Source organism: Strigops habroptila, chromosome 1 (genome assembly GCF_004027225.2).
Source record: "Strigops habroptila isolate Jane chromosome 1, bStrHab1.2.pri, whole genome shotgun sequence".
NCBI lineage: Eukaryota > Metazoa > Chordata > Aves > Psittaciformes > Psittacidae > Strigops > Strigops habroptila.
The window spans coordinates 114,794,555-114,816,699 of NC_044277.2; the positions used below are offsets into that span (position 1 = coordinate 114,794,555).

General features: G+C 37.5%; 1 protein-coding gene across 15 annotated transcripts in view; it reads right to left on the minus strand.

Annotated features, from left to right (window-relative positions):
* MYO3A (myosin IIIA) overlaps positions 1-22,145 on the minus strand; it is a 121,125-nt gene that overhangs the window by 70,849 nt on the left and 28,131 nt on the right. For all 15 annotated transcript variants that reach the window (XR_003991595.1, XR_003991589.1, XR_003991594.1 and 12 more), the window contains 2 exons: positions 14,262-14,366; positions 13,387-13,486 (listed from right to left, as the gene is read on the minus strand). Coding sequence is in view for 12 of the 15 variants with exons in the window: in XM_030487622.1 (XP_030343482.1) it covers positions 13,387-13,486; positions 14,262-14,366 (205 nt within the window). In the remaining 3 variants the exon portion in view is untranslated. The remainder of the gene's footprint in view (positions 1-13,386; positions 13,487-14,261; positions 14,367-22,145) is intronic.

Consider the following 22,145-nt stretch of genomic DNA (forward strand, 5'->3'; position numbering starts at 1 on the left):
AAGTCTGAAGATTCCTTATGGTTTTAAATTAAAAGACACTGAAATATTAGGAGTTTGAGTGGGATACAATACAGTTCTGACCAGCCTGCCACCAATTTCCTTCCTTACAAAACAAGTTTGTATTGATTGGAAATATCTCTAGTGTGTGCAAAGGAAAGAGCACAACACATGGAGAAAAACAACCCCTCAGCTAGCATGTCCTGGACTATTCTGGATTTATGAATCACCATCAACTGTGAGGTCCACACATACAGAAAAACATCCCCTTCACTAGCAAGTCCTAAACTGCTATGGATTTGAGTAACAGCCAACTGCGAGGTCCACCAAAGACATAGTCTGAAGTGCCAATATCATGGATGGCTAGAAAGGTGCTGAGTTCTACACTTCTTCCAACCTTGGTCTCACTGACACTGAAGCTCACTTAATTTGTCTTCATACACATATCTGCTTTCTCTTCAAAAAAGTAAAAAGACTGAGTTTAACTCTGTGAGTGCCCTTTCATTTTTCTGAAATATATGAAGTTCCAGGGAGCACCACTGGCCAGTTTCAACTCTTATTGTCTGGTTCGAACACAGGTGAGCATATCTTCCTGAAAATCCTGCTGATGTTTCATAACAGGAACCATTCACAATAACTGCCCAGTGGAAGTACTAACTAAATCTCTGTCTAGGCAGAATTTGTTTGGTTTGGGATTTTTTTTTTTTTTCAGTAGTGGTCAAGAAACCATAGAGGGCTTGATCTGTTTTTCACTCTAAAGCTATGTCTTCAGCTCTGATTGACAAAATATCTGCATTTGCCTTTCACAGAAATTTATATAACTGCTGAAAATAAGGCAGCAAGAAAGATCCTGCCTGTTCGTTTGAGACAAACACAACCATTGCTTTTATGGCTGCCTCCCTCTAGTCCTGTCCAGGCTTTACTTTTACAGAGAAAGTAAAATCTTTTCATCTCTCTGTGCCTGCAGAAAGTCCTATACACAGTGTTTACACCATGGAAAGCAGGTCAGTCTTCGCACAAAGTCCATCAGTCCTACTTCAGCTCAGCTAAGCAGGGCTTTGTTTTTGGCACCTCAAGGACTTGTATGAGGTCCAGCTTCCGGCTCACAGAGTCTGTGCCTGTTTCGAGCCCTCAGCAAAGCACGTCATTCAGAAAGCAAGGAGTAAGCACACATCACCACAAATCTGTCACCGCTGCAGAGATGCCAACAGACATCATTACATGATCCTTGTTTGTGAAGGGAGAGGAAGCTACTCTTCCCTCTCTCTTTCTACGTGTTGTGGGAGTCCCCTGTGCTAAGGCCTTTTTTGTAGTCTTGGATGAGGAACGGGATTCAGATCTGCAGGCAAAGAAATTTTTATGATTCCAGTGTCAGATATTATAAATAATCATGACTTTCTTAGAGATAAGGAACAAAATATAAAAGGAAAATATTAAAGTGCACCATCTTTTCTGTATATGCACTGTTGCTTTTTTTCTCTTTGAGCTGTAATTACTAAATAAATTGAAGGAATTTTTTTTTCTCCTCCCCCCTTTTTTACTTCAGTAAAAAGCTGATTTAATTTAAATTGTTCACCAGTACTTTCTTTACGCTCTTGGGGTTTTTTTGTGTGCTTTTTGTTTGTTTTGTTTTTTTATCGTTTTGCTCCTAGCAGTAAAGTGGCACTTCAGATTATGGAGCCTAGGTCTTATGACAAATGATATTTCCTCAGGCTTTTACTGTGTATAGAGGAAATATGATGTAATTCCACACTTAGTAACATTTCTTCCAGCATTTCAATAACCAGTCAAGCATGTAGTTGGCCAGCTTTTTTTAACTTGTGTATTTTCTAAAAAACCCCATCTTGCTCCTCCCCCTTCCCCTTCACTATTGCTTTGCTGCAAAATGAGTCAAATATTCTCCTAAGAAAATCTAAAAATATGTTATAAAAGAGTGTTTTATTACACACAAATGGTAAATCTTATGGAAGTGAAGAGCTTAACAAATAAGTGCATTAATAGTACCAATGCAGACCACACTCAAAAGAAAATATTGTGCATATAGTTGGAAAAAGACTTTTTTTATTTCCTCTCCCTCTTTTTTCTAGGCATTACTTTACTAATAATAATGGAAATTAGCAGACTTACACCATGAGTATTATTCAAGCTTTTCATTGCAAAAACTGTCGTATTGGAGTAACATTGAAAGTAAAGCCACCTACTTCTGACCTTAGTACTCAATAAAAGCAAAACCGTGCAGAAATGAGCTCCCTATTATTAGGAAAGACTTGTCTCATAGTAGCACCCAATCTGAGCAGACACTGTTCTGATCTAAATTGGGAGACTGTATAACATCGTTTTATCATTATGTCCTGTGACAGAAGTATGCACATTTTACTGGTTGATGCTAATGGGGGAATGGTGAGCCCTAGAAAATTGTACTAAATTCACATTCAGCACACAGCAGGGAGTCTGCATTCTCAACACGCTAGCCACTGTCTTCATACATAAAAACACAGACCCTACCCCAAAAGGCTTACATTTTAGCTATCGCATTGCCTCTGGCTACCTTTTCCATAACCTTTCTTCATTTTGGCATTCAGTGTCCACTTCCCTACCAAAGTATCCTATTTGTGACCTTCCTTGGAACCTGCAACTCAATTATTCCTCAAGCTAGTCTCTAGACTAAAAACTGCTCCCACTGTTAACCCTGAAGATCTAAACAGGCTGAAAGGCTTCGAATTATTTCTCAATATTTTTTTCATCTCCTAGAGAAACAGATGTAAAGCAGCATCAGCATCATACACTGCATTCCCCTTAAGCCTGCTGACAGATATGTTCTGGCATTCCTGTTCCATGTTGTTTGCTGCGGCCTCTCCTTCTTTGCCTGTCTGTACAATGGTGTGAAGACAATCCCTCCTAAATGACTCAACATCCTTTTACTAGATCTGAGGCAACAGGTCCTAATGGTTTAAGGTTCTCCTTTAGCAATCTAAGCTTCACTTTGGGAAGAAGCCACTATTCTTGTCAGGATGCAGAGAAGGAAGTAGCCACTTCCCAAAGAACAATGGTGGTGTCATAACTCAACTCCTCTGTAATTGCTGTTATCCTTGACACTGCCTCATTTCTTTGTTTGCTTCTTTCACGTTATATTGGTGTAATGGTACATATACAGACAGGGTAACTTCAGACAGATCAGCTGAAATGCATACAAAATGTTAAAAACATAATACACATAATTCCTTCAAAATCCATAATGACAAAAGACAACAGGGAAAGAACAAGATTAAAACAAAGCAATTCTGATAGTCCAAATGGCAAACATCAAAACACAACAGGTTGTAATCGTATTGCAACAATGGCGGCATTCCCACTAAGCTGTAAAGGGAGACCAGAATGTTAATCTTAGGTTTAATTACTTAGCATGGATAGAAAGCATAAAGGTATTTATTAGAAAATGTTACTAACAGGCCATAAGGACACAAGTGTTTCAGAACATTTTTGAAATGATGTCAATACTCAGAATTTGTTACAAACAATCAACTGACCTCAAAACCCAAGCTTTTAAATGAAAATAGCACAGAGGCAATACTGTTTCTTTGGGTGAGCTGTTGACAGAAAAATATACTTGAGAACTTCTTCTCAGCGATAAGGGCTCAAATTAAATCTAGAACTAAAATCAGGTTCTGATCAATAAGACAGAAATAAAAATATAGGAAAAAAAGTTGAAATGAGGAGCCAAAAAAAAATTAGAATTTTCAGCAGCGTTTCATGTTGAAAGGTGTATGTTATGTTATGTCATGTCATGTCATGTTACATATGCTATGATGAGGCATGACTTCCTTTTCCTAAATCCACACTGCCTACTCCAAATCACCTTTTTGTCCTTCATACATTTAGGAATGATTTTCAGGATTATTTGCTCCAGCACCTTCCCAGGGAACAAAGTGGGACTGACCAGCCTGTAGTTCTCTGAATCCTCCTTCTTGCCCTTCTTGAAGATAGAAGTGACAATAGCTTTCTTCCAGTCCTCAGGAATCTCCCCAGTCTCCAAGACCTTTCAAAGATTATCCACAGTGGCCTTGCAATGACACGGGCCAGCTCCCTCAGCACTCTTGGGTGCATCCCATCAGGTCCCATGAACTTGTGTATGTCCAATACATTTAAATGCTCCCTAACCTAATCCTGTTCTACCAAGGGTAAGTTTGCCTTGGTCCAGACTTTCTGGTCTCAAGAATCTGGAATTACTGAAGGCCAGTCTTACAACTGAAGACCAGGGTAAATAAGGCATTGAGTGCCTCTGCCTGTTTCATGTCCTTTATCACCACATCTCTGCCTTTACATGTTATTTTAATGCACATAGTGTTTTAATGATGATAACTAGAGTATCCCACTCAGGAAAACATGCACTACAGATGCAAATCTTGAATTTAAATTTAATCCAAAAGGCAACCCAGTGGTCCTTTACAACTCCAGAAAGATCAAAAGCTTCGTATACAAGAAGACCACGTATATGAACTGCCTGGAAAATCAGAAATCCATGGTGATTACTACAAACCAAGAGGCATGGAGCAAGAGTGGGATAAAAAATTGAATCTGTACTATAAAATATAGTGTGATATAAATGGAAACTAAGGGAATCAGTGTCCAGTGGCTTTCATGGTAAACTCACCACAAAGATTAAAAGCAAAGAAAAGGCATTTTTAGGCATATAAGGAACAAAATGAAAATCCTAAATCATATACAGATTCATTACAAGGTACATACTTACAATAAAATGGCAAGCTAAGTGATCTAAAAAAAAAGCAGAACGTTCACTACATCTGTAAGATATATAGTCTTTTTTTAAACAAAAGGTTCTAATACAGCTTCTTTCTTTAAGAAACCTGAGAACTTTTTCATATTACAGGAGATTGGGCAGGATGGTGTGACAGTGTACTCAAGCTTCCCTTATTCTATGATTCTGGTTGCATCCTTTCTCCATGGCCTCCAGTAGAGCAGGTGACCACGGGCTGCCCTCCTGACAGTTTCAGTGTGGCACGAGGCCAATGATTCTAATCAAATCTTATGCTTCAGGGCTTCAGCTGGTTTCCTGAAAGGGATGCACAGGAACATTTGTTTTCTTGATTCACAATTGGCCAGATGTATTTGGATAGGAGAAGCAGTCTTCTCTGGAGCCTAAGGGATTTGTGCAGCTACACACAATCCGGTGAAGTATGCTGGTGAGGAAAGTCCTCCTTTTTAGATGCTGCCTTCCTACATATGAGGTTTCAAACTAACGGCCACTTTTGAGACCCAAAAAAGACTTTTTTCCCTGTATGAATGGGAAAACCTTGGAGATTTTTTTCTTTGTTATATGACATGGTGCTCCTGTTAAAATTATCTGGGTTACTGGCAACATCTATGCTGATGAAACAGAATATTTAAAATACCTAAGGACTGGAATACTTCAGTACAAATGAATATTTGGGTTCAACTTTCAGGTAAAAATTAATTGATTTTAGTATACACAGATATGACTCATAAGAAAACCAAGAAGAAGTCTTTGCTGGCCAGAAAGGATATTTTCTCACTTCATGTGTCTCTGGCATATGACACCAGCTTTCTGTGTCAAGCTTCTTTAATGTTTAAGCCCTCAGTGGCATCTTTCTGTGCCTTAGAAGGAAATACTTGAAAAATCAAGTGTACAGCTTATCCTGGATACATAATTTGGCAATGTGATTTCTTTACTTTTTTTTGTTATTGGACAGCACAAAGGTTTTCATTCACACATGGCCCATAAAATAAGTTTTTAAGGACTAAGCCTTCAACAAAGAATTAAACATTCAACAATGAAAATGTTCCACAGCTAAAGTCAATGCAATCCATCTTATCCCTGCTAACCCTGGTTTGAAAAATTTGGAATTATTACTTTGATTGGGTTCAAAGCAGTCTGACAAGCTGCTCACGAAGAAAGCTTTCTTCAAAGTCTTCTACTTCTATTCACGATATATGGTATGCAGGAACGACAACACAATAAGAGTCCGGTTTTGATTTGAATCAGTGAAGCAGATAGCTTTATTATGCTGCATGCTAGAATGACTAAGGCAAATACAAGTCTTGCTATGATTCATTGCTTGAAGTAAGCTAAGGGCAGAAAAAAATATTTTATTTTTAATACTTTCAAGTTAAATTATTTTAATTAATTGTTTCATTTTTCTGAATGATTCAGTCAGCATTTATAGCTAATGCAGGGCAAGGAGAAAGAGCTGCAATAGGATATTCTGACTACTCCAGAGTAAGTAATCTACAAGTCTGAAAAAATACTCAAGGTCGTGCTGAGTTCCTCTTCAATGGTTCTTCCTCGCAGGACATGCAAGGCTGGGAACCATGATATATATTAAAAGGGACAGAGATTAAAATGTCCCTCCCCAAAATGTTCCAATAGTGATCCAAACCCGGATCACGCACAATTGACTTCTCAACCTATTCACTGAGCACAAGGTGGCTCTAGACTCCCAATCTATTGCAGCCCAAATTGTACTGTGTGCATTTGCAGCACAGTCCTGTGAGCCTTCTCTCCCTCTGCAATGCCAGGTGCCGCACAAGGCTTGCTAGGCTGATCTGTGATCAGTCAGCAAACTGCATCTATCAAGTCTGTTCATGGTAGGGAGAGTCCATAGCACTGTGTCGCAGCAAGGTAACACGAGGTGTCACGACAAAAGGAAGAAGCTCAGAGCTGTGGTTCCCTCGCCAACCTCTGTCCCAAGATTTCAGATGCTTTCCCCACATGACCAGCAGAAAGCTGCCTCATGCACCAGAAAATCAGGAGAGGTGAATGATTACACAGGCAGAGCTATTAAGATATAGTCTTACTATGGAGTCCTTAATTACTTTGGGATTGTCCCTACATTTGGGACATGCTGTACAGTATAACTGATTTTACTACTCTTGCTTTGTCGTTATAGCAGCTGCTGACTTATCCATAGTTCAAAAACTTAACCTGCTTAGTATAGTCACAGAATGCTAAGTATTTTGACCTGTATTTCTCTATGGGAATAGGCATGAATATAATGCGATAAAACACAACAAAAACATCTATGCATCTGAACTTACGTTGATCAATTACTACTGATCACTACTAGTAGTGAAGCATCACTAACATAATTTGTAAGGAAATGTTGGCAGAATTATTAAACACTCTTTCTAGGAGAAAAACCACAAGAAATTTATTTCATAAACTCAACTGAATCATGAAATGAACTTAATACTTTCATTTGTTATCATCCAAATGAAATTATGCATGCATTTTAAAGTAAAAATAAAATTAATATAAAAATATCCTACCAAAAAGAGTGTCATACAATTGGCTTGTTTCAACAAATTGCAGTTTGTAATAATAAGAAGGCCACCCAGAACTGCCAGCATTAACATTTCCTTGGGTCTTAACTTTGGATGACTTCAAGTAGCTTTAAAAGAATGATCATTCTCTCCATAACAAAATAATAACCCTATTACATTCCAAACACAAAAGCTGACCTCTGTCTGCCTGCAGTTTCCAAAACATGGAAGAAATAGTTCAAGTATTAAACAAAGTAATACAGTATTCCCTCCCCCAATTCATATTAAAAGTCTAGTTGACTCAGGCAACCATACATTCACGATAAAACTGTGCTAGCTACAAAGTGTGCAAAGCGTGATATCTGAAACTGCATTTGGAATGCCAAGACAATACTCACATGCAACTTTTACATCCAATACTTGATGTAAAACAAAAAGCAGAAAAATGCAAACTGAGCATGGTTGAAGTACAAAAATCACCTTACCTTCACTATATATTTCATTAATGTCACAATACATGTTTTACTTATGCAACGTCTTTATCCACAGTATTAAAGGAACCCTTGAAGCCATTATTCTATTAAGTGCATGCAGAACAGCTTGTAATTTTCCACCATCTGCCAGCAACAGGGAGATTGCATTACCTTCTTTCCATATCTTCCACTGGAACCTGCTTTACCTACAAAACCCCCTTAGATCTTTCCTATGTATTGCTTATTCAGAGACTCTAATGATGAAGAGTTTTAGATATCATTAATGAAGAAGAAACTAAAAATGGACAGTGCCAATCCTTTTCAATATCCCCTTTTCCACAGTGATAGTCATAGGCAAACTGGGGGGAATCATGGGATCCCTTGTGGTTAAAAATTGGCTTGAATTCCAAAGATTTAATGAGTCCTCCAACTTTTTATTTCATTATGGGAACTCGAGTATTCCTAATATCCATTTAGATGTCTGACTTCTTGAATATTTCTAATACCTATTGAGATGTTGAGATGTCTGACTTGTTTTTTGTTTTTCCTGTGACTTTTCTTGGCAAAAATGTCAACAGTCTAACTACATGTGGCAAGGAAGTATGTTTTAATTAGATGCATAGAAGGACATGGCCTTCAGCAAGGAACAGTGCTGCTGGAAAACTATGCATTTGCCTAAGTGGTGGAGTACAATCTATACTTACATTTTTTTGTGGACATTTTCAAGGCAGCAGCTGCTCATCCTGAGATATTTCTAGTCTGTGGTAGCAGGCTTCAGCAGTCCCACAAGAAGTATGAGCTACCTGTGCCCTTATTCAAGACTATCAGCCTACAAGGTTAACCCTCAAAAACACAGCTGAAGAGGAATTTTCCATCAGCGTGACACTCTCCCCTTTTTAGCTAAAAGAATGACTTGCCACATGACTGTAGATGTTTCAAAAGTTTTAGTGGAAAAATGGTTCTTTCCTCCACGACTTCCCCACATGTTAACAACATGTCTAGTTTGCTGATAGGGGGTCATGTCCTATAGGATCTTCTTCTTTCAATAACATGCAAGTGTGAAAAGGTCTTGGTTTCACGCTCTCAGACTCACTGCAATGGCAGGGGAGTTCAGAAACACATCAAATCTTTCAAAATGAAATGTCACTTGGACTTTTTCAGACCAAAGTTAAAATAATAACAATAATATTACAGCTAAGTTTCTTTTCTTCCATTTTCAAACAGCACATTATTTGACATCTCGGAATTTCCAAACGGGAATTGTGTCTTAAACTAATATTATTTAATACATGAAAGGCCCTGTGCAGCATCCTGATTTCAAAAAAAGAAATTGAATTGAGAGGGACTATTCAAAGAAGCAAATATTTGTCAGTGTAAGCAGATGTTATACACTTGGCTCCCTATGAAATTGGTTACACATTATAAGATGCAGATGAATATATGAATTTTTATTACAGATAAGGTGAGCTATGCGTGCAAGTGACTTCAGGCCAATTTTTTAACTGATGAAACAAGGTCAGACGCTGAAAGATATTTAGGCAGCAAAAGCTGCAGAATAATTTGTCAGAAGACTTTCAATAGGTATCTGGCATTAAATTAATTTGGATTTACATGCTAGAAGTTTTTGAAAATTTTTGTAGGTGCTTTTCTGCACCTTTAGTGGTAAAATTTCTTTTTAATCTGGCTCTTTAACATCAATCCACTGCATACAACCAAAATGCTGAGAAACAGATGTAATAGATTTTCTTCCCACAACGCTAATAAGCAATTGTGAATATAATTAAGGATATTTATAAAATAGGAATTTAGTTCACACTTTGCTTGCCTCCAACCATTTTTATACAACATACTATACAGTTGTCGCCCTTTAAAGTGCTGTAGGGAATTTACTTTAATGTAAACGTATATTTTTCTATCAAATCTCTGTCGAATACTGAAAACATAGCAGCTACACTTGAATATAGTGCAGCTATTTGTTGTTTTACTGATGCGGTAGAGGATGCTCCTTGCTTGGAGCATAATTGCTGCAATTCTCAGGTGTAACATCCTTCCCCAAAGGTTTTCTACCGGAACAACTTAACAGCTAATTCCCACAAATGTTGAGGTAGTAAAACAGCCTTCAGTCAACCTTCTCTCATAAGGAAAATACAAACTTTTAATATATCTAGAAGTTAAATGAATTCAGGGACTGAATCTGTGATCATGGGATGCTTAGAGTAGATCCCCTTCGTTGCTATTCATTATTTGTAGTAAAAAAAGACTGATTTTGTTTATCTTTGCTAAGTTACCATACTGGATGGATGCGAGGAGAGGGCATGCTTCCATGGTAACAGCATTTCAAAATTCTTGTGGCTTGGACGTTTAAACTAAAACTTCTATCTGGCAGTACCTTTATAAGTAATTGAGCTCCAGACGCATTGGTGTGGAGATGTTATAAACTCATTTACTTGATTTCATCATTAATGTGTCAACAGGGATTGAGTGTTTCTTAGATATGAGAATACTACTGGGGTAATTAAAAAATATTACAGCAGAATTTTAAGGGAAAGCAAAAATTTCTCTCTTCAAACCAATCTGGGTGAGGCACTGCCACAGTATTCTTTCAAAGTCTTCTTCATCTTTTTAACTATCAATACCTTTATGAAAGGCAAACAGTTCAGACTGTTAGCCTGAATTTTGGGAAAGCTTTTCCACACACCTTCTGTGTTACCTCAAGCAACTCAGTCTCTCAAAGTTTCAGATTCCCAGTTGTTAACTGGGAATTATAGTAATTTACTTCCTCATAAGAGTGTTGTGAAAGTCATCCATTACAGACTGTAATGTGTTCAGAAAATGGTCACAGCATACATAAGTACCTATGACACAACAACCATAAGACAATGTGTTTAAACTGTCACAAAATGAAGCTTCTGGAAAGCCAGTACTGCTGTGCAGGAAAGGTCTCAGAATGGTGGTACTCTATACACCCAGTCCAAAGAGTACAGAAAGAACAAAGGAAAGAAAAGTTATTCTCAAAGGTGATTTAATTCACTGAAAGTTAACTGTTCTTTCACTTATGACTCTTAAAAAGTTCCTAACTGTACTTTAATAAAAAAAAAAGACAAAAACAGACAAAAGTGCAAATTGTATTACTACACAACACATACAGACTGAGGATAGGTCCTTTTGTAGTATTGTGCTCCATAAGGCACTTCACAGATTCATCTTTCAGATACACATTTTATGCACCTGTTTACATGAAAATCACCATAAAGAGTATCAGGAGAGGAGAGCAAAGGGTGCTTCAGGAACACCTCATCATCAACCAGCATGCAGGAGAATGGCACAGACAAAATTATCTTGGGAAGGGCTCACTTCCTTTGTCAAGTGTGTTTCGTGGTTGAAGGGGTCCTTGATCCACTGTCTCTGCTCCCCTCTCCACAACAGAAAAGCTGTGTGCATGCTAGAAAGGCCAGTGTGATAATTTGAGTTGGTTTTGTTTGTTTCTTTGGCCCCACATAATAATTGGTTCAACCTAAACCAAAAATTTTGTTCCACTGAATATTTACTGGGAGAAAAGGGGATTGTGCCTGCATGTCTATCTCTCTCGTTCTATAGCTTGCAGATACACAGGCTTATATATTAAAAGATGGTTATGAGTTTCAGTTCCTGATCCAATAAATGTTTATGTACAACACTCTGTAGCAGTGCCAACATGAGAGAGTTTGATCAACTCACATTCCCGGCTTAAAAATACTCTTGGAATCTGATTAATGTAGGTTTAAATCCTCTTAAGTAGAAGACACAAATCTCCCAAGTCCCAGCTGAATACCTTAAACATCAGCCTGAAGGGTGAACAGTATGTCTTCCATGATGATTTTGTAAAGACTGTATAATTTTTTCCCATTTAACTACTCATTATTGGTTCCATATTGTGGTTTGGTTTTTTGTGGGGGTTTTTTTAGGGAGCAAAAAAGCCAGAGAAAATTTCTTTCTATCTCTTCCTAAGTTAAGGTGCAGTTTCTTTATTGCTTTGAGAGGAAGGACTACAGATATTACAGGCCTCTCTTCGAACCATGTAAGTGTGTGCATGTTTGTTTCTTGTGCATGTTCTCATCTGTGCTTTAGAATCACAATTTTCCCCATAAGATTTTAAGCTTATTTTTCAATTACAGCCTTAGCAGCAGATTGTAGTAACTGGGGAATAAAGAATTCAGGTCCTCATCCCTACAGCTTGTATGTTTTGACATCTGCATAAGTGAGTTAATTTTCAGAAGCATTGATCCTCCACAGCTCTAATTGCCTTCAGCATCTTAAAAAAAATAGTATACACAACACATTAAAAACCTGTGAGCAAAAATATTGATTTTGCCTCACATTAAACTTCCAGACTATCAGAAAATACTCATAAGTGTACATAAGATAATTTAGGAAGTTTGAAGGCTTTTCAATAGAACATGAAGAAAATAGTGAACATAAATACATGAATCTTCAGAAGAATAAGTAACCCTAATAATTGTGGGGATTTTAAGTGAAGTAATGAGAGTTACATAAATACAGTCTACTGGCAGGAAGACGTTATAGCAATGGGAGTTAAAATCCCATGATTAATTTAAACAATTGCTATGTATCAATTGAATAAATCTTATTAAAAAAAATAGGAGGGTAAAGGAAAATTTTCAGATTTTCCATCTTCTGAATGGAATCACCTTTACAATTGTCTGCTATGCTGTGGTTTCTAATAAATTGAATTTAAACATTAGAAGACAGTGTGCTACCAGGGGATAACAGTTCATAATAACAAGCATTGTTATTTTTTTATAACCCCTTTATATGCAACAGCAGTCAATACACTTTTAAGGCAAATCACTGTGGTATGGCTGACAAGTAACAGGTTGCATCCACTTGCCTGTGTATCTGCTTTTCCATTTTGGTGGTGAAACCAGATGACAACATTCAAAAATCACTTTAGGCCTAACAGACTTGAACAGATCCTTTCCACTTAATGCCAGTTCTTAGGTTTAGACTTGACAAAAGAAATCTGTTAGTCTTCCCAGTCTTTGGAAAATGGGGATTATCTATGTAATATCTCCCCCTCTACTGCCTTCTCGCAGTATCTCTTGTTTTGTTTCAAATCACACTAATGAAGTATATGTCACTGAGGTGAAGCTCGCATATTCTTCACAAGATCTAGTAAGTTCTAAGTCCTCTCATATACAACATGAAGCTTTTCCCTATCAGCTCCTTATTTCACTGAACCAGCACATGGTCCTGAAGGAACTAAACACCAACCTTATTTGAACTCTATTAACTAACTTTGACACTTCACTTACTGTGTCTGCCCCAAAGAATTTGGCACTTACTACCACCAAATTATAGCTTCTATTTGTTAGCCATGCTATTGAAACAGCATTAGTGAAATTGCTGGAAACCACAAAGTTGTAAAAACACAAAGTCCCTGAATATTTTATTTCTATCAAGTTAAAAAGTAACTTTGGTTATCCAAACAAAGAACTAAAAAACTTATTAAAAATATAATGTAATTAATCTTTTCTGATTTATTTTATATTCCATACTTCAGATGTACAACATTGGTTGTATATATAAGTAAATAACTTATATGTATAACTTAACTTACCAAAATCCACAAGCTTGACTCCTCCTTCAGTGGTCAAAAGGATATTATTTCCCTTAATGTCACGGTGGATAGTTTTGTTTTCATGCAAATGCTGAAGTCCCTAAAAGATGAGATGTAAACATGAACTTTCTACTAACACTTCTGTCCTCTATACTACAAAACAAAAACAAAAAAGTAGCAAAAAAGTATGGAAAACCATAAATCAGATGGGGTTCTTTTAATCCAAAACCACAGAGATGTCATTCTTACTGGAAAAAACACTTAGCACACCATAAGGAATAGATATTTTTTAATTACTCCACTTTATGTCAAATAGAAATTTCAAGATGAAAGCAGGAAAAAAGCACTATAAATCTACATTATATATGACACCTTTAGAATATAAACTCAAAGAAAACCGCTAAGGCCTAAATTCCACTGCAGAAAATCGAATTCTGATTAAATAAAATAAAAAATAATACTTGATCCTGATTAGGAAAAAAAACCCAACAAAAACCATCTTGTAGCAGTGCTTGAATTCAGTAGATCTGTTGATCATTCTGTTATAAAAATATTTCAGATACAGACATAAGAAAATGAACAGTATTTGGGGTATATTTCTGCTGTTTCTCAAAAACAAAGCAATTTTGATGCAGAACTATGTTTACTGAAGAAATTAAACAATGGTCAGAAATAAATTTTCATTCCCTTAATAATGAAACAAACAAACTAATTGTTCAAAAAGAACCATCTGAATTACACATTACATTGATATCATTAAACACTGCTATAATACAAGATAGTGAGCCATGTTACTGAAGACATGATCTTTATTCATTCAGAGAAAAAAATACAAGCTGAATACTGACTGTCCTTTCACTGAGAGCTTATCTTACCATCAGAGCTTCATGTAAAATGTAAGCAATTAAAAGTTCATTCATCCTTTCGCCTCTCTTCAGAAATCCTTTCACAAGATCAGTCACGGATCCTCCATTGCACAGCTACAAAACATGAGGGAAATGTAAAAAGGAATTAAGAATGTTGGAGTAGCCACCTGGTTTTAGTTTTCAGTAGGTTTTGTATTTGTAGCCAAATGAGCTCCTATTAAACTGGCAAACCACAAACTGTCCTTATGTCTACCATTTATACAAACAACATACACAGCAATTTTTGCCATTTTTTTTCCACTGCTTTCTGCATATAATTCTTCTTGCCCAAATACAAGTACAGCAGTCTGTATCTTTGTTTTCCTATATACATGATTGCTTTTCACTGAAATACAAGTAGCTTATAGCAATAATTTTGCTGTGAAGGCATGTTCTGTGGGGCATGTCAATTGCTTCTTATATTATCATGTGCAACTCACCAGCAATGCAGATTATTACTGCATCAATTCTCAGGTACAAAAGCCACATACAACATAGAATGGATTTAAGGCATCAGAAGACCGGCAGCAGAGAAATTCCCCCAGCAAGAAAATGCTCCAAGGTGAAAGCTGCCCTCTTTGCCAAGCAGCGCTTAATTCCTAGTGTGGAAGGATGTTATACACAAGGGATGGGCATCATGGAAGATGATGAAGGCACCGTGAAAAGGTAGCTCTCAAATCCCACTTAAACAAGGTGGGCCAGGGGTTTAAGACTGATTATAGCCCTTGTAGCATCAACCCTGTCAGTTTCTTATTTTAGATGCACAGCCACTATCTACTCTGGATAATCATTTCTCCCACCCAAGGTCCAGTTAGACCCCCATGTCCTGTCCCATATACAAAGGAAGCAGTGGTTTGGCCTTGCTTCCTAAAAAGATTAGTGTGCCCACATCACCAACAGATTAGTTTAGACCTGGAATATTTCATATGTTCATATTTATCACCTAGAGTTTTTCCACAGGAAGAAGCAACAGTGTAGCTTTAGCAGCTAACTCTGTAGCAGTTACACACCCGCAAAGATGAAATTGGTACTTAAACTATCCATAATGCACCTAATACTCATTGACTGTACCTCTGTAAACAATACTCATCGACATTACCTCTGTGAAGGAGCAGCTGATTCCAGTAAAACAGTAAAACAAATTGTAAGTTTAATATTGTATCATCCAGTGGCTTTTCAAATTACAATAAATACTCACGTACAACATTTTACCGATGCAGCACAAAACAGTAATTCCTTTTGACTATGTATTTTGAAGTCTATTCAGATCAAGGGCATAATTTATCAACAAAACCTTTCAACTGCAGAATTACAGACATCAGATACTCCATATATGATGTTTTTAATCTGTTCTTCTATACTTCTACATTTTTTTCTGTGCTGCAATTACAGAAAGACTTGCACCTTACAGAAAAAGCATTTCATAGCCCTTTGTGCCCAAACGTTATAATAATTTTCTGACTACCTTTGGAACCCCTGTGTTGCATTGAACTTGCAGCACAAGAATGCTCACACAAATATCATTCAATACACAAGTCTTGTTGAAAGATGTGTCTCGCATCAGGTCAATGAAGGCTTTGGTCTGATAGATGCTTAGCTCTATGACAACAATCTTGAAACTCTTTTAATCTCACCCTTACTTCAGTGGGACGATATGCATGCTTAGAGATTAGAAGAACTCGTATGCTTAAATGACGAAATTAAGCACTTTGCTGGATCAGGGTCAGATTCCCAAGCAGGATTTAATTTACTGTCTTTAGCCATGCTGGTCTGCCTGCTCCATTGACTTTTTCTAGTTACTGTTTTTTTTTTATTCTACAATGACCTTATCTTCCCAGTATCTCTATTGTTTTAACTTTGTGACATCAGTGACATGTCAAATCAAACCAAACGAACGATGGCGATTCTGGTTAATTTAATGTATTTTCATTTCAGAGCACTGAAACTGTTTCACAAGTGACAAACCAATTGTGAAATAAATTACACATGATATTCTTCAAACTATTTTTCTTCATTATCTAGTATTAAAATTTTGCTTCTCATAGGTGGATATTCTTCTGTTCTCTTTACAGAGCTGGACGTCTGCTAGTCTTTCTCTTCAAGGTAAAGAAAACTAACCCAGAAAGGTATATATTCTTTTTCTAAGGAGGAGAAGGAAGAAACTACAGCTCAGAAATTACCTTTTTGAACGTTTAGGCAGTAAAGCCAAGACTGAATTTATTTGCCTGGGTCAGCAATGTTAATTTTTTCTTTCTTAAACATGTCCCTTTAAATAATTTTTCTACCCCTCTCATAAGATACAAATCCCTATTAGCAGTTAAGTACCAGTACTGTAAGATAAAACTTACCTAAAATATCAGGTAAAGTAAAATACTAAAGCTGTGACTATTTTAGACCAAATCAAGACTGAACCTGGGTATATAAAGTGCCAGCTGAGCAGGTCTTGAAGAAAAAAACAGAAGTCACCCATGCCACCACAGAAATCCTCCACTGACTCCCAAGGCAGGGTGTCTGCTTAGGCAGAGTTCAGCCGAGGATGTCATGGACACAGGTTCTTGCATGCAAAGGGAAACTTTTATTTTGCCACTTCTGTCTCAGAGCTGTGCTTTTACTTATATCAGAGAGTTTGTATTTTTCTCATACCACTAGCATAGGAGGAAGAGGGGAAAAAACGCTAGGTATTAGAATGCAAGCAGCTATAAGGAGGAAAAGGGATTATTGGAATACAACTACAATTGAGAAAGGAGATTATGGCAGAAACTGTATGTGTGTGCTCTGCACTGAGTGGCGTAGGAGGAGGGGAACAATGATGACAACAATGACACAGGTTAGCATTAACTTTGTTCTTATTTTTCTGCAGGCTAAACAAGTCCTCATGTAAAATGTTGCATCTGGCCTCATTTCCTATTTCGAATGTCTATTTTTTTGCAGGTGAAGATGCCACATGTCCCTATAAATATGCACATAACCAAAGTTCAAACAGTGATTTTTCTTCTGACTCTGGCTATCAAATTGCATGTGTGTTCAATGCAAGCTTATCATAAACACCTCAAAAAGTCCCTCTCATAACAAGTCAGGCTCTTCTCTTCCCTCTCAAAAGAAAACAAATGATGATACTCCTGCCTGATGCAGTGCTGGACCATACTTGCTTGGGAATCTGAGTAGACAGGGAAATAAATGATAAATTATCCTTGTGGATGTTGACTAGGATCTAGTTCATGACTTAACACTTAAAGGGGAAAAAAACTCCTAAACCATTTAAAAATAAAAGAAAATATATTAAAAAAAAAAAAAAAGAAAAAATCACATTTCCTTAACTCATGCAGTCCTTCAATGAGAGGTTGTGAGATATGCATTATTTAGCAGTACTGCTGGAATGGAAGTTTCCTGGTGTGGTGTTAAATATTGCATATTGTGGTGTTAAATTATACTGCTTAGTCACATGCTGCTTCTTAGTAGCACGCTGTCCACAGTAAAAAGCTGTATAGTCTCTTATCGAAGTTACTGTGTTGGAGTTAGGCCAACTGTAAAGCTTGGATGACAAGAAATCATGAAAGCAACAGCGATAACTTTTTAAAAAGAGCTTTCCAGTGAAGCACCTAGAGAAGAGAAGTGCTGGTAGCTGTTATTTTGTTGAAAGCACTGTGAACTCACATGACTAAATAGCTAATCAGTCTATATCATAAGTCCACATCATTTGGTAAAATCTCCTCAGAATACCTTGATGAAGGGCACTATAAACAGACAACAAGAAATGCATGGAGAACCTGGGACACAGACATATAGTAGAAGCTGTGTGTCTGTCTGAGCTGTGTGCCACAGAGCTGCTTCCTAAAGGTCAAAGTAACTCACCAAATCTAATGTCCTTCAACCTGTCACGAGACATGGGCTCTTCTGAGAAGAGAGTATTAATTCTATTTCCCTCTCCCACACTCAAAACACACATGCACACATTATCATATGCGCAGATGCATTTCTTGTCGTTTGTATCAGTTTTACAATACCTTTTTTAAGTAGCTAGTAATTCCAGAAAGAAAACCGGGTATGGAGGAAGTGTTGGTGGCACCTGTAGTAGTAGATGTGAACTGAACAGACTTTCTCAGTTTGGTTCTCAGCTACCACATACTCAGGTATGTGAAGTGCATGAAAAACCAAAGCCCTTCACTCTGAACTGGTTTTAGGAAGTCACCAAAGGCTGCATTTTCCCAGCAAAGGATAGGAATCCTCTTTCAAGCTTTGAATAAACTTAATTTAAAGAGAGAGACTTTTGTAAATGTCCAGCCTGTCAAACATGGTAAGGGAAGATATTAGTGATCCTTCCACAACAACGTTATTTAGAAATGTCATTGTGATAACTTTGTACGTGAGCAGTTTTCATCAGTTTAATGTTAGCCACTTCTTCTATTGTTCCCTTGTGATTTACAGGTATTTTTGTTACTGGCAGTATTTTCAGTGCCTGCAATGATAGAATGCAAATATTACCTGCAAACACAAACAACTAAGAGGGGGTGTGTGTGTGTGTAAACTGAACCCTGCGGGCTACCTAAAGGGGGGTGGAGAAGACAGACAGATGATTCCCAGAGGCACACAGCAAAGGATGAGGCAACAGTCCCCAAATACAAGATAGTAGATTCCTACTGGACATAAAGGAAAAACTTCCCCACCAAAAGTAGTTAAGCACTGGAACAGATTATCTAGCAAGTCTGTGTTATCTCCATCCTTGGAGATAATTCACAATTTGCATGGCAGAGACCCTGTGCAAACCTGTAACATTGGAGTTAAACATCTCTGAGCAGGGGGCTGGACCCAATAACCATCAAAGGTCCCTTCCAAACTATAATTTTCTATAATTCATAATATTTGGATTTTAAAATATTCAGTCCTCAGTTCAGGTACTTAGAAAGCAATAACGGGGGAAAGGACTAAGGAAATCTTCCATACTCAGACCAAGGGAAAGAATAATTTGATAGAAAGCTTGATCCATATGAAAACCTGTATGAAAGGGCTGTAGCTCAGATGGCCATACATAGCTGTATCAGAAGATGTGCTTATGACTCTTCTACAGTGGTAGCAAAGGGTTCCTCCCTTATGATTTTCCAGCACTCAAAAGGCAAAGATTCATACTGAGATGACATACAGTCCTCCACCCACCCATCTGCCACAACCCTATGCTACTTTAATTGAGCTATTAGTATGCAAAGATGTCTTCAGCAATAGATTTATAAAATAGCATGATCCTAACACATGAAATGTCAGTTAAAATTGCCATCACATCACAGTCATCCAGGTGTTCTTTTTAGGTCTTACTCATTCTCCATCTGACCCAGCTGATCCATTTCTCTCTGCTGAGCTCTTCTTGATTCTGATACCCATTGAATAAGGATTCAGCATCAGCTTTGCTTTTAAGAAAACTAGCAGTTGCACCTTTGTTAGGGCTATTACAGCCTTTAATCATCCAACTGCTCCTGATTTATGCATCTGTACTAAGCTGTCAGGTAACATTTGCTTGCATCCTGCAGTTGTCAAGGTGCTTTCATCTTATTCCAGTAGCTTGGATGCGAATAGCAGGGCAACTACAATTACTACCTTCCTTGTCTTTACAGGCTGCACAGACATAAATGACTGGGTAGCACATCACATGCACAACTTAACAGCATGCACAAATGATAGTTACAAAAAAGTCACATTGTCATACCTCACTTTAATGTTACCACACATAAGAATGCTAAAAGCATCTAAGGCAATAATCCCCTTCTTTTTCTGGTTTTAGAGTAGACTAATAATCTGACCTGTTCCACTGATCTTGCAGTACAGCAGCACTGCCGCTCTCTCAGCTGACTCTACCTTCCTTTTAGTACTGACAGCTGTAAAAACAAAAGATTCTTATTTGCTGCTGTTTTGTTGCCATAAAACTACAGAAACATAGGAGTAAAAGGGACTCCAAGAAATATTTTAGTCCACTTCATTTGCATTGTGTAGAAAATTGGTACTTTCATAGAATCAGATAATGGTTTAGGTTGGAAGGGACCTTAAAGAGCATCTAGTTCCAACCCTCTGCCATGGGCAGGGACACCTTCCACTAGACTAGGTTGCTCAAAGTCCCGTCCAACCTGGCCCTGAACATTGCCAGGGATGGGGCAGCCACAGATTCTCTGGGCAACCTGTGCCAGTGCCTCACAACCCTCATAGTGGAGAATTTCTTATGTCTAATCTAAATCTACCCTCTTTCAGTTCAAAGCCATTCCCCCTTGTCCTGTCACTACATGCCCTTGTAAAAAGTCCCTCTCCAGATTTCTTGTAGTCCCTTTAGGCACTGTAAGGCTGCTCTAAGGTCTTCCCTGAGTCTTCTCTTTTCCAGGCTGAACAAGCCCAACTCTCTCAGACTGTCTTGACAGAAAAGGTGCTCCAGCCAGTCCTTGACAGATGTTTGTCTAACCTGCTCCTAAAAATCTCCCACTAAGGGAGACTCCAATCTTCTAAGTAGCCTGTTTCTATGTTTCACTAGCCTGACAGTTAAAGCATTTTTCCTACTATCCAACCTGAATCTTTTTTGCTTCCAATAAAACTGCTTTTGCCCTTCCCTCCATTAGTCTTTGATAATAAATTATCATTCTTCCTACTTAACACTATCTCTGTCAGACTCCTGCCATGATATGTCATTTTTCTCTTTTTTTAGGCTGTACAAACTTAGTTGCTGAAACCTTTTGAAATCATCCATGTTTTCTAAATTTAGACTGCCTGCAATTTGCCACTGATGTTTGTGACTTGTTTTGCTCCAAACTGCACACAGAATTCCTTTGGAACTCTTAGCTGGGAAGAGCTGAACAGAACACTCTCCCTTATGCAGAGAATCTCTTTCTGCAGTCCCATTCTGCAGTTGCTTTCTGTCTAGCCAAGTATGTCCCATTTCTTCTTCCCATGGATAGCAGTACTTTTTTCATGTGTCTACTGACTTTTTTTTCCTTTGATTCAAAAGAATCCCTCTGGTATTCACAACTGTGAATCTGATACTATCCTCCAATGTGCCTGTAATTAAACTAGGTGTCCACTCCCTACTTTTTATGTGGACTTTGTTTCATCACCCGAGTTATTAATGAACAGAGCAAAAGCAGATGCCCACTTGAGATTCTCCCAGCCCAAAATAGAATCATAGAATCATAGAATCGTAAGGGTTGGAAAGGACCTTAAGATCTTAAAAGTGAACAACTGAATCCTGTTTTATGAAAAAGAGGTTATCTATCTGCTTTATTTTTTATGTATTTCCACATTTTCCTCACAAGAATGTCACATGAGACCATATCAAATCCTTACAAAAGATGTATCTCATATATTGCTTTCCCCTTGCTACACCAGTTACCCTGTTTAAAGAAAATATTTTATTAATATGATTTGTTCCTGCACAATCCAAGTCGACCACTTATCACATTACTGGATTCTGCGTATTTCTACAGTGGTTTCTATTAACTTGTTCTGGAATAATTGTGGTATCAAAGTTAAACAGACTGGTTTGTATTTCCCTAGGTCATTATTTTTCCTCCCTTTGTAAATATGTATATTAAGCATTCTTGTATCTCATTTCTCTTGTGTCTTAGTAATGTAATCTTGTCTTTACCACTCTCCACATTAGCCTCTCTGAGTTCATCCTTAAGTGCCTGTACCTTTGCTGTGCATTTTTGTTTCTCCTATTTGAAGGCATTCTGAAATATTAAAATAAACAAACCCTGATCCATTCTTACTCATCTCATACTCCACTTTTATCTTTTCCCTGCATCAGCTAATTTGCTATTCTGTGTTTAATGTCTTTCAATAACTGCCAGCTACCCTGCTTTCCTTCATTTGTACACTATTTTATTA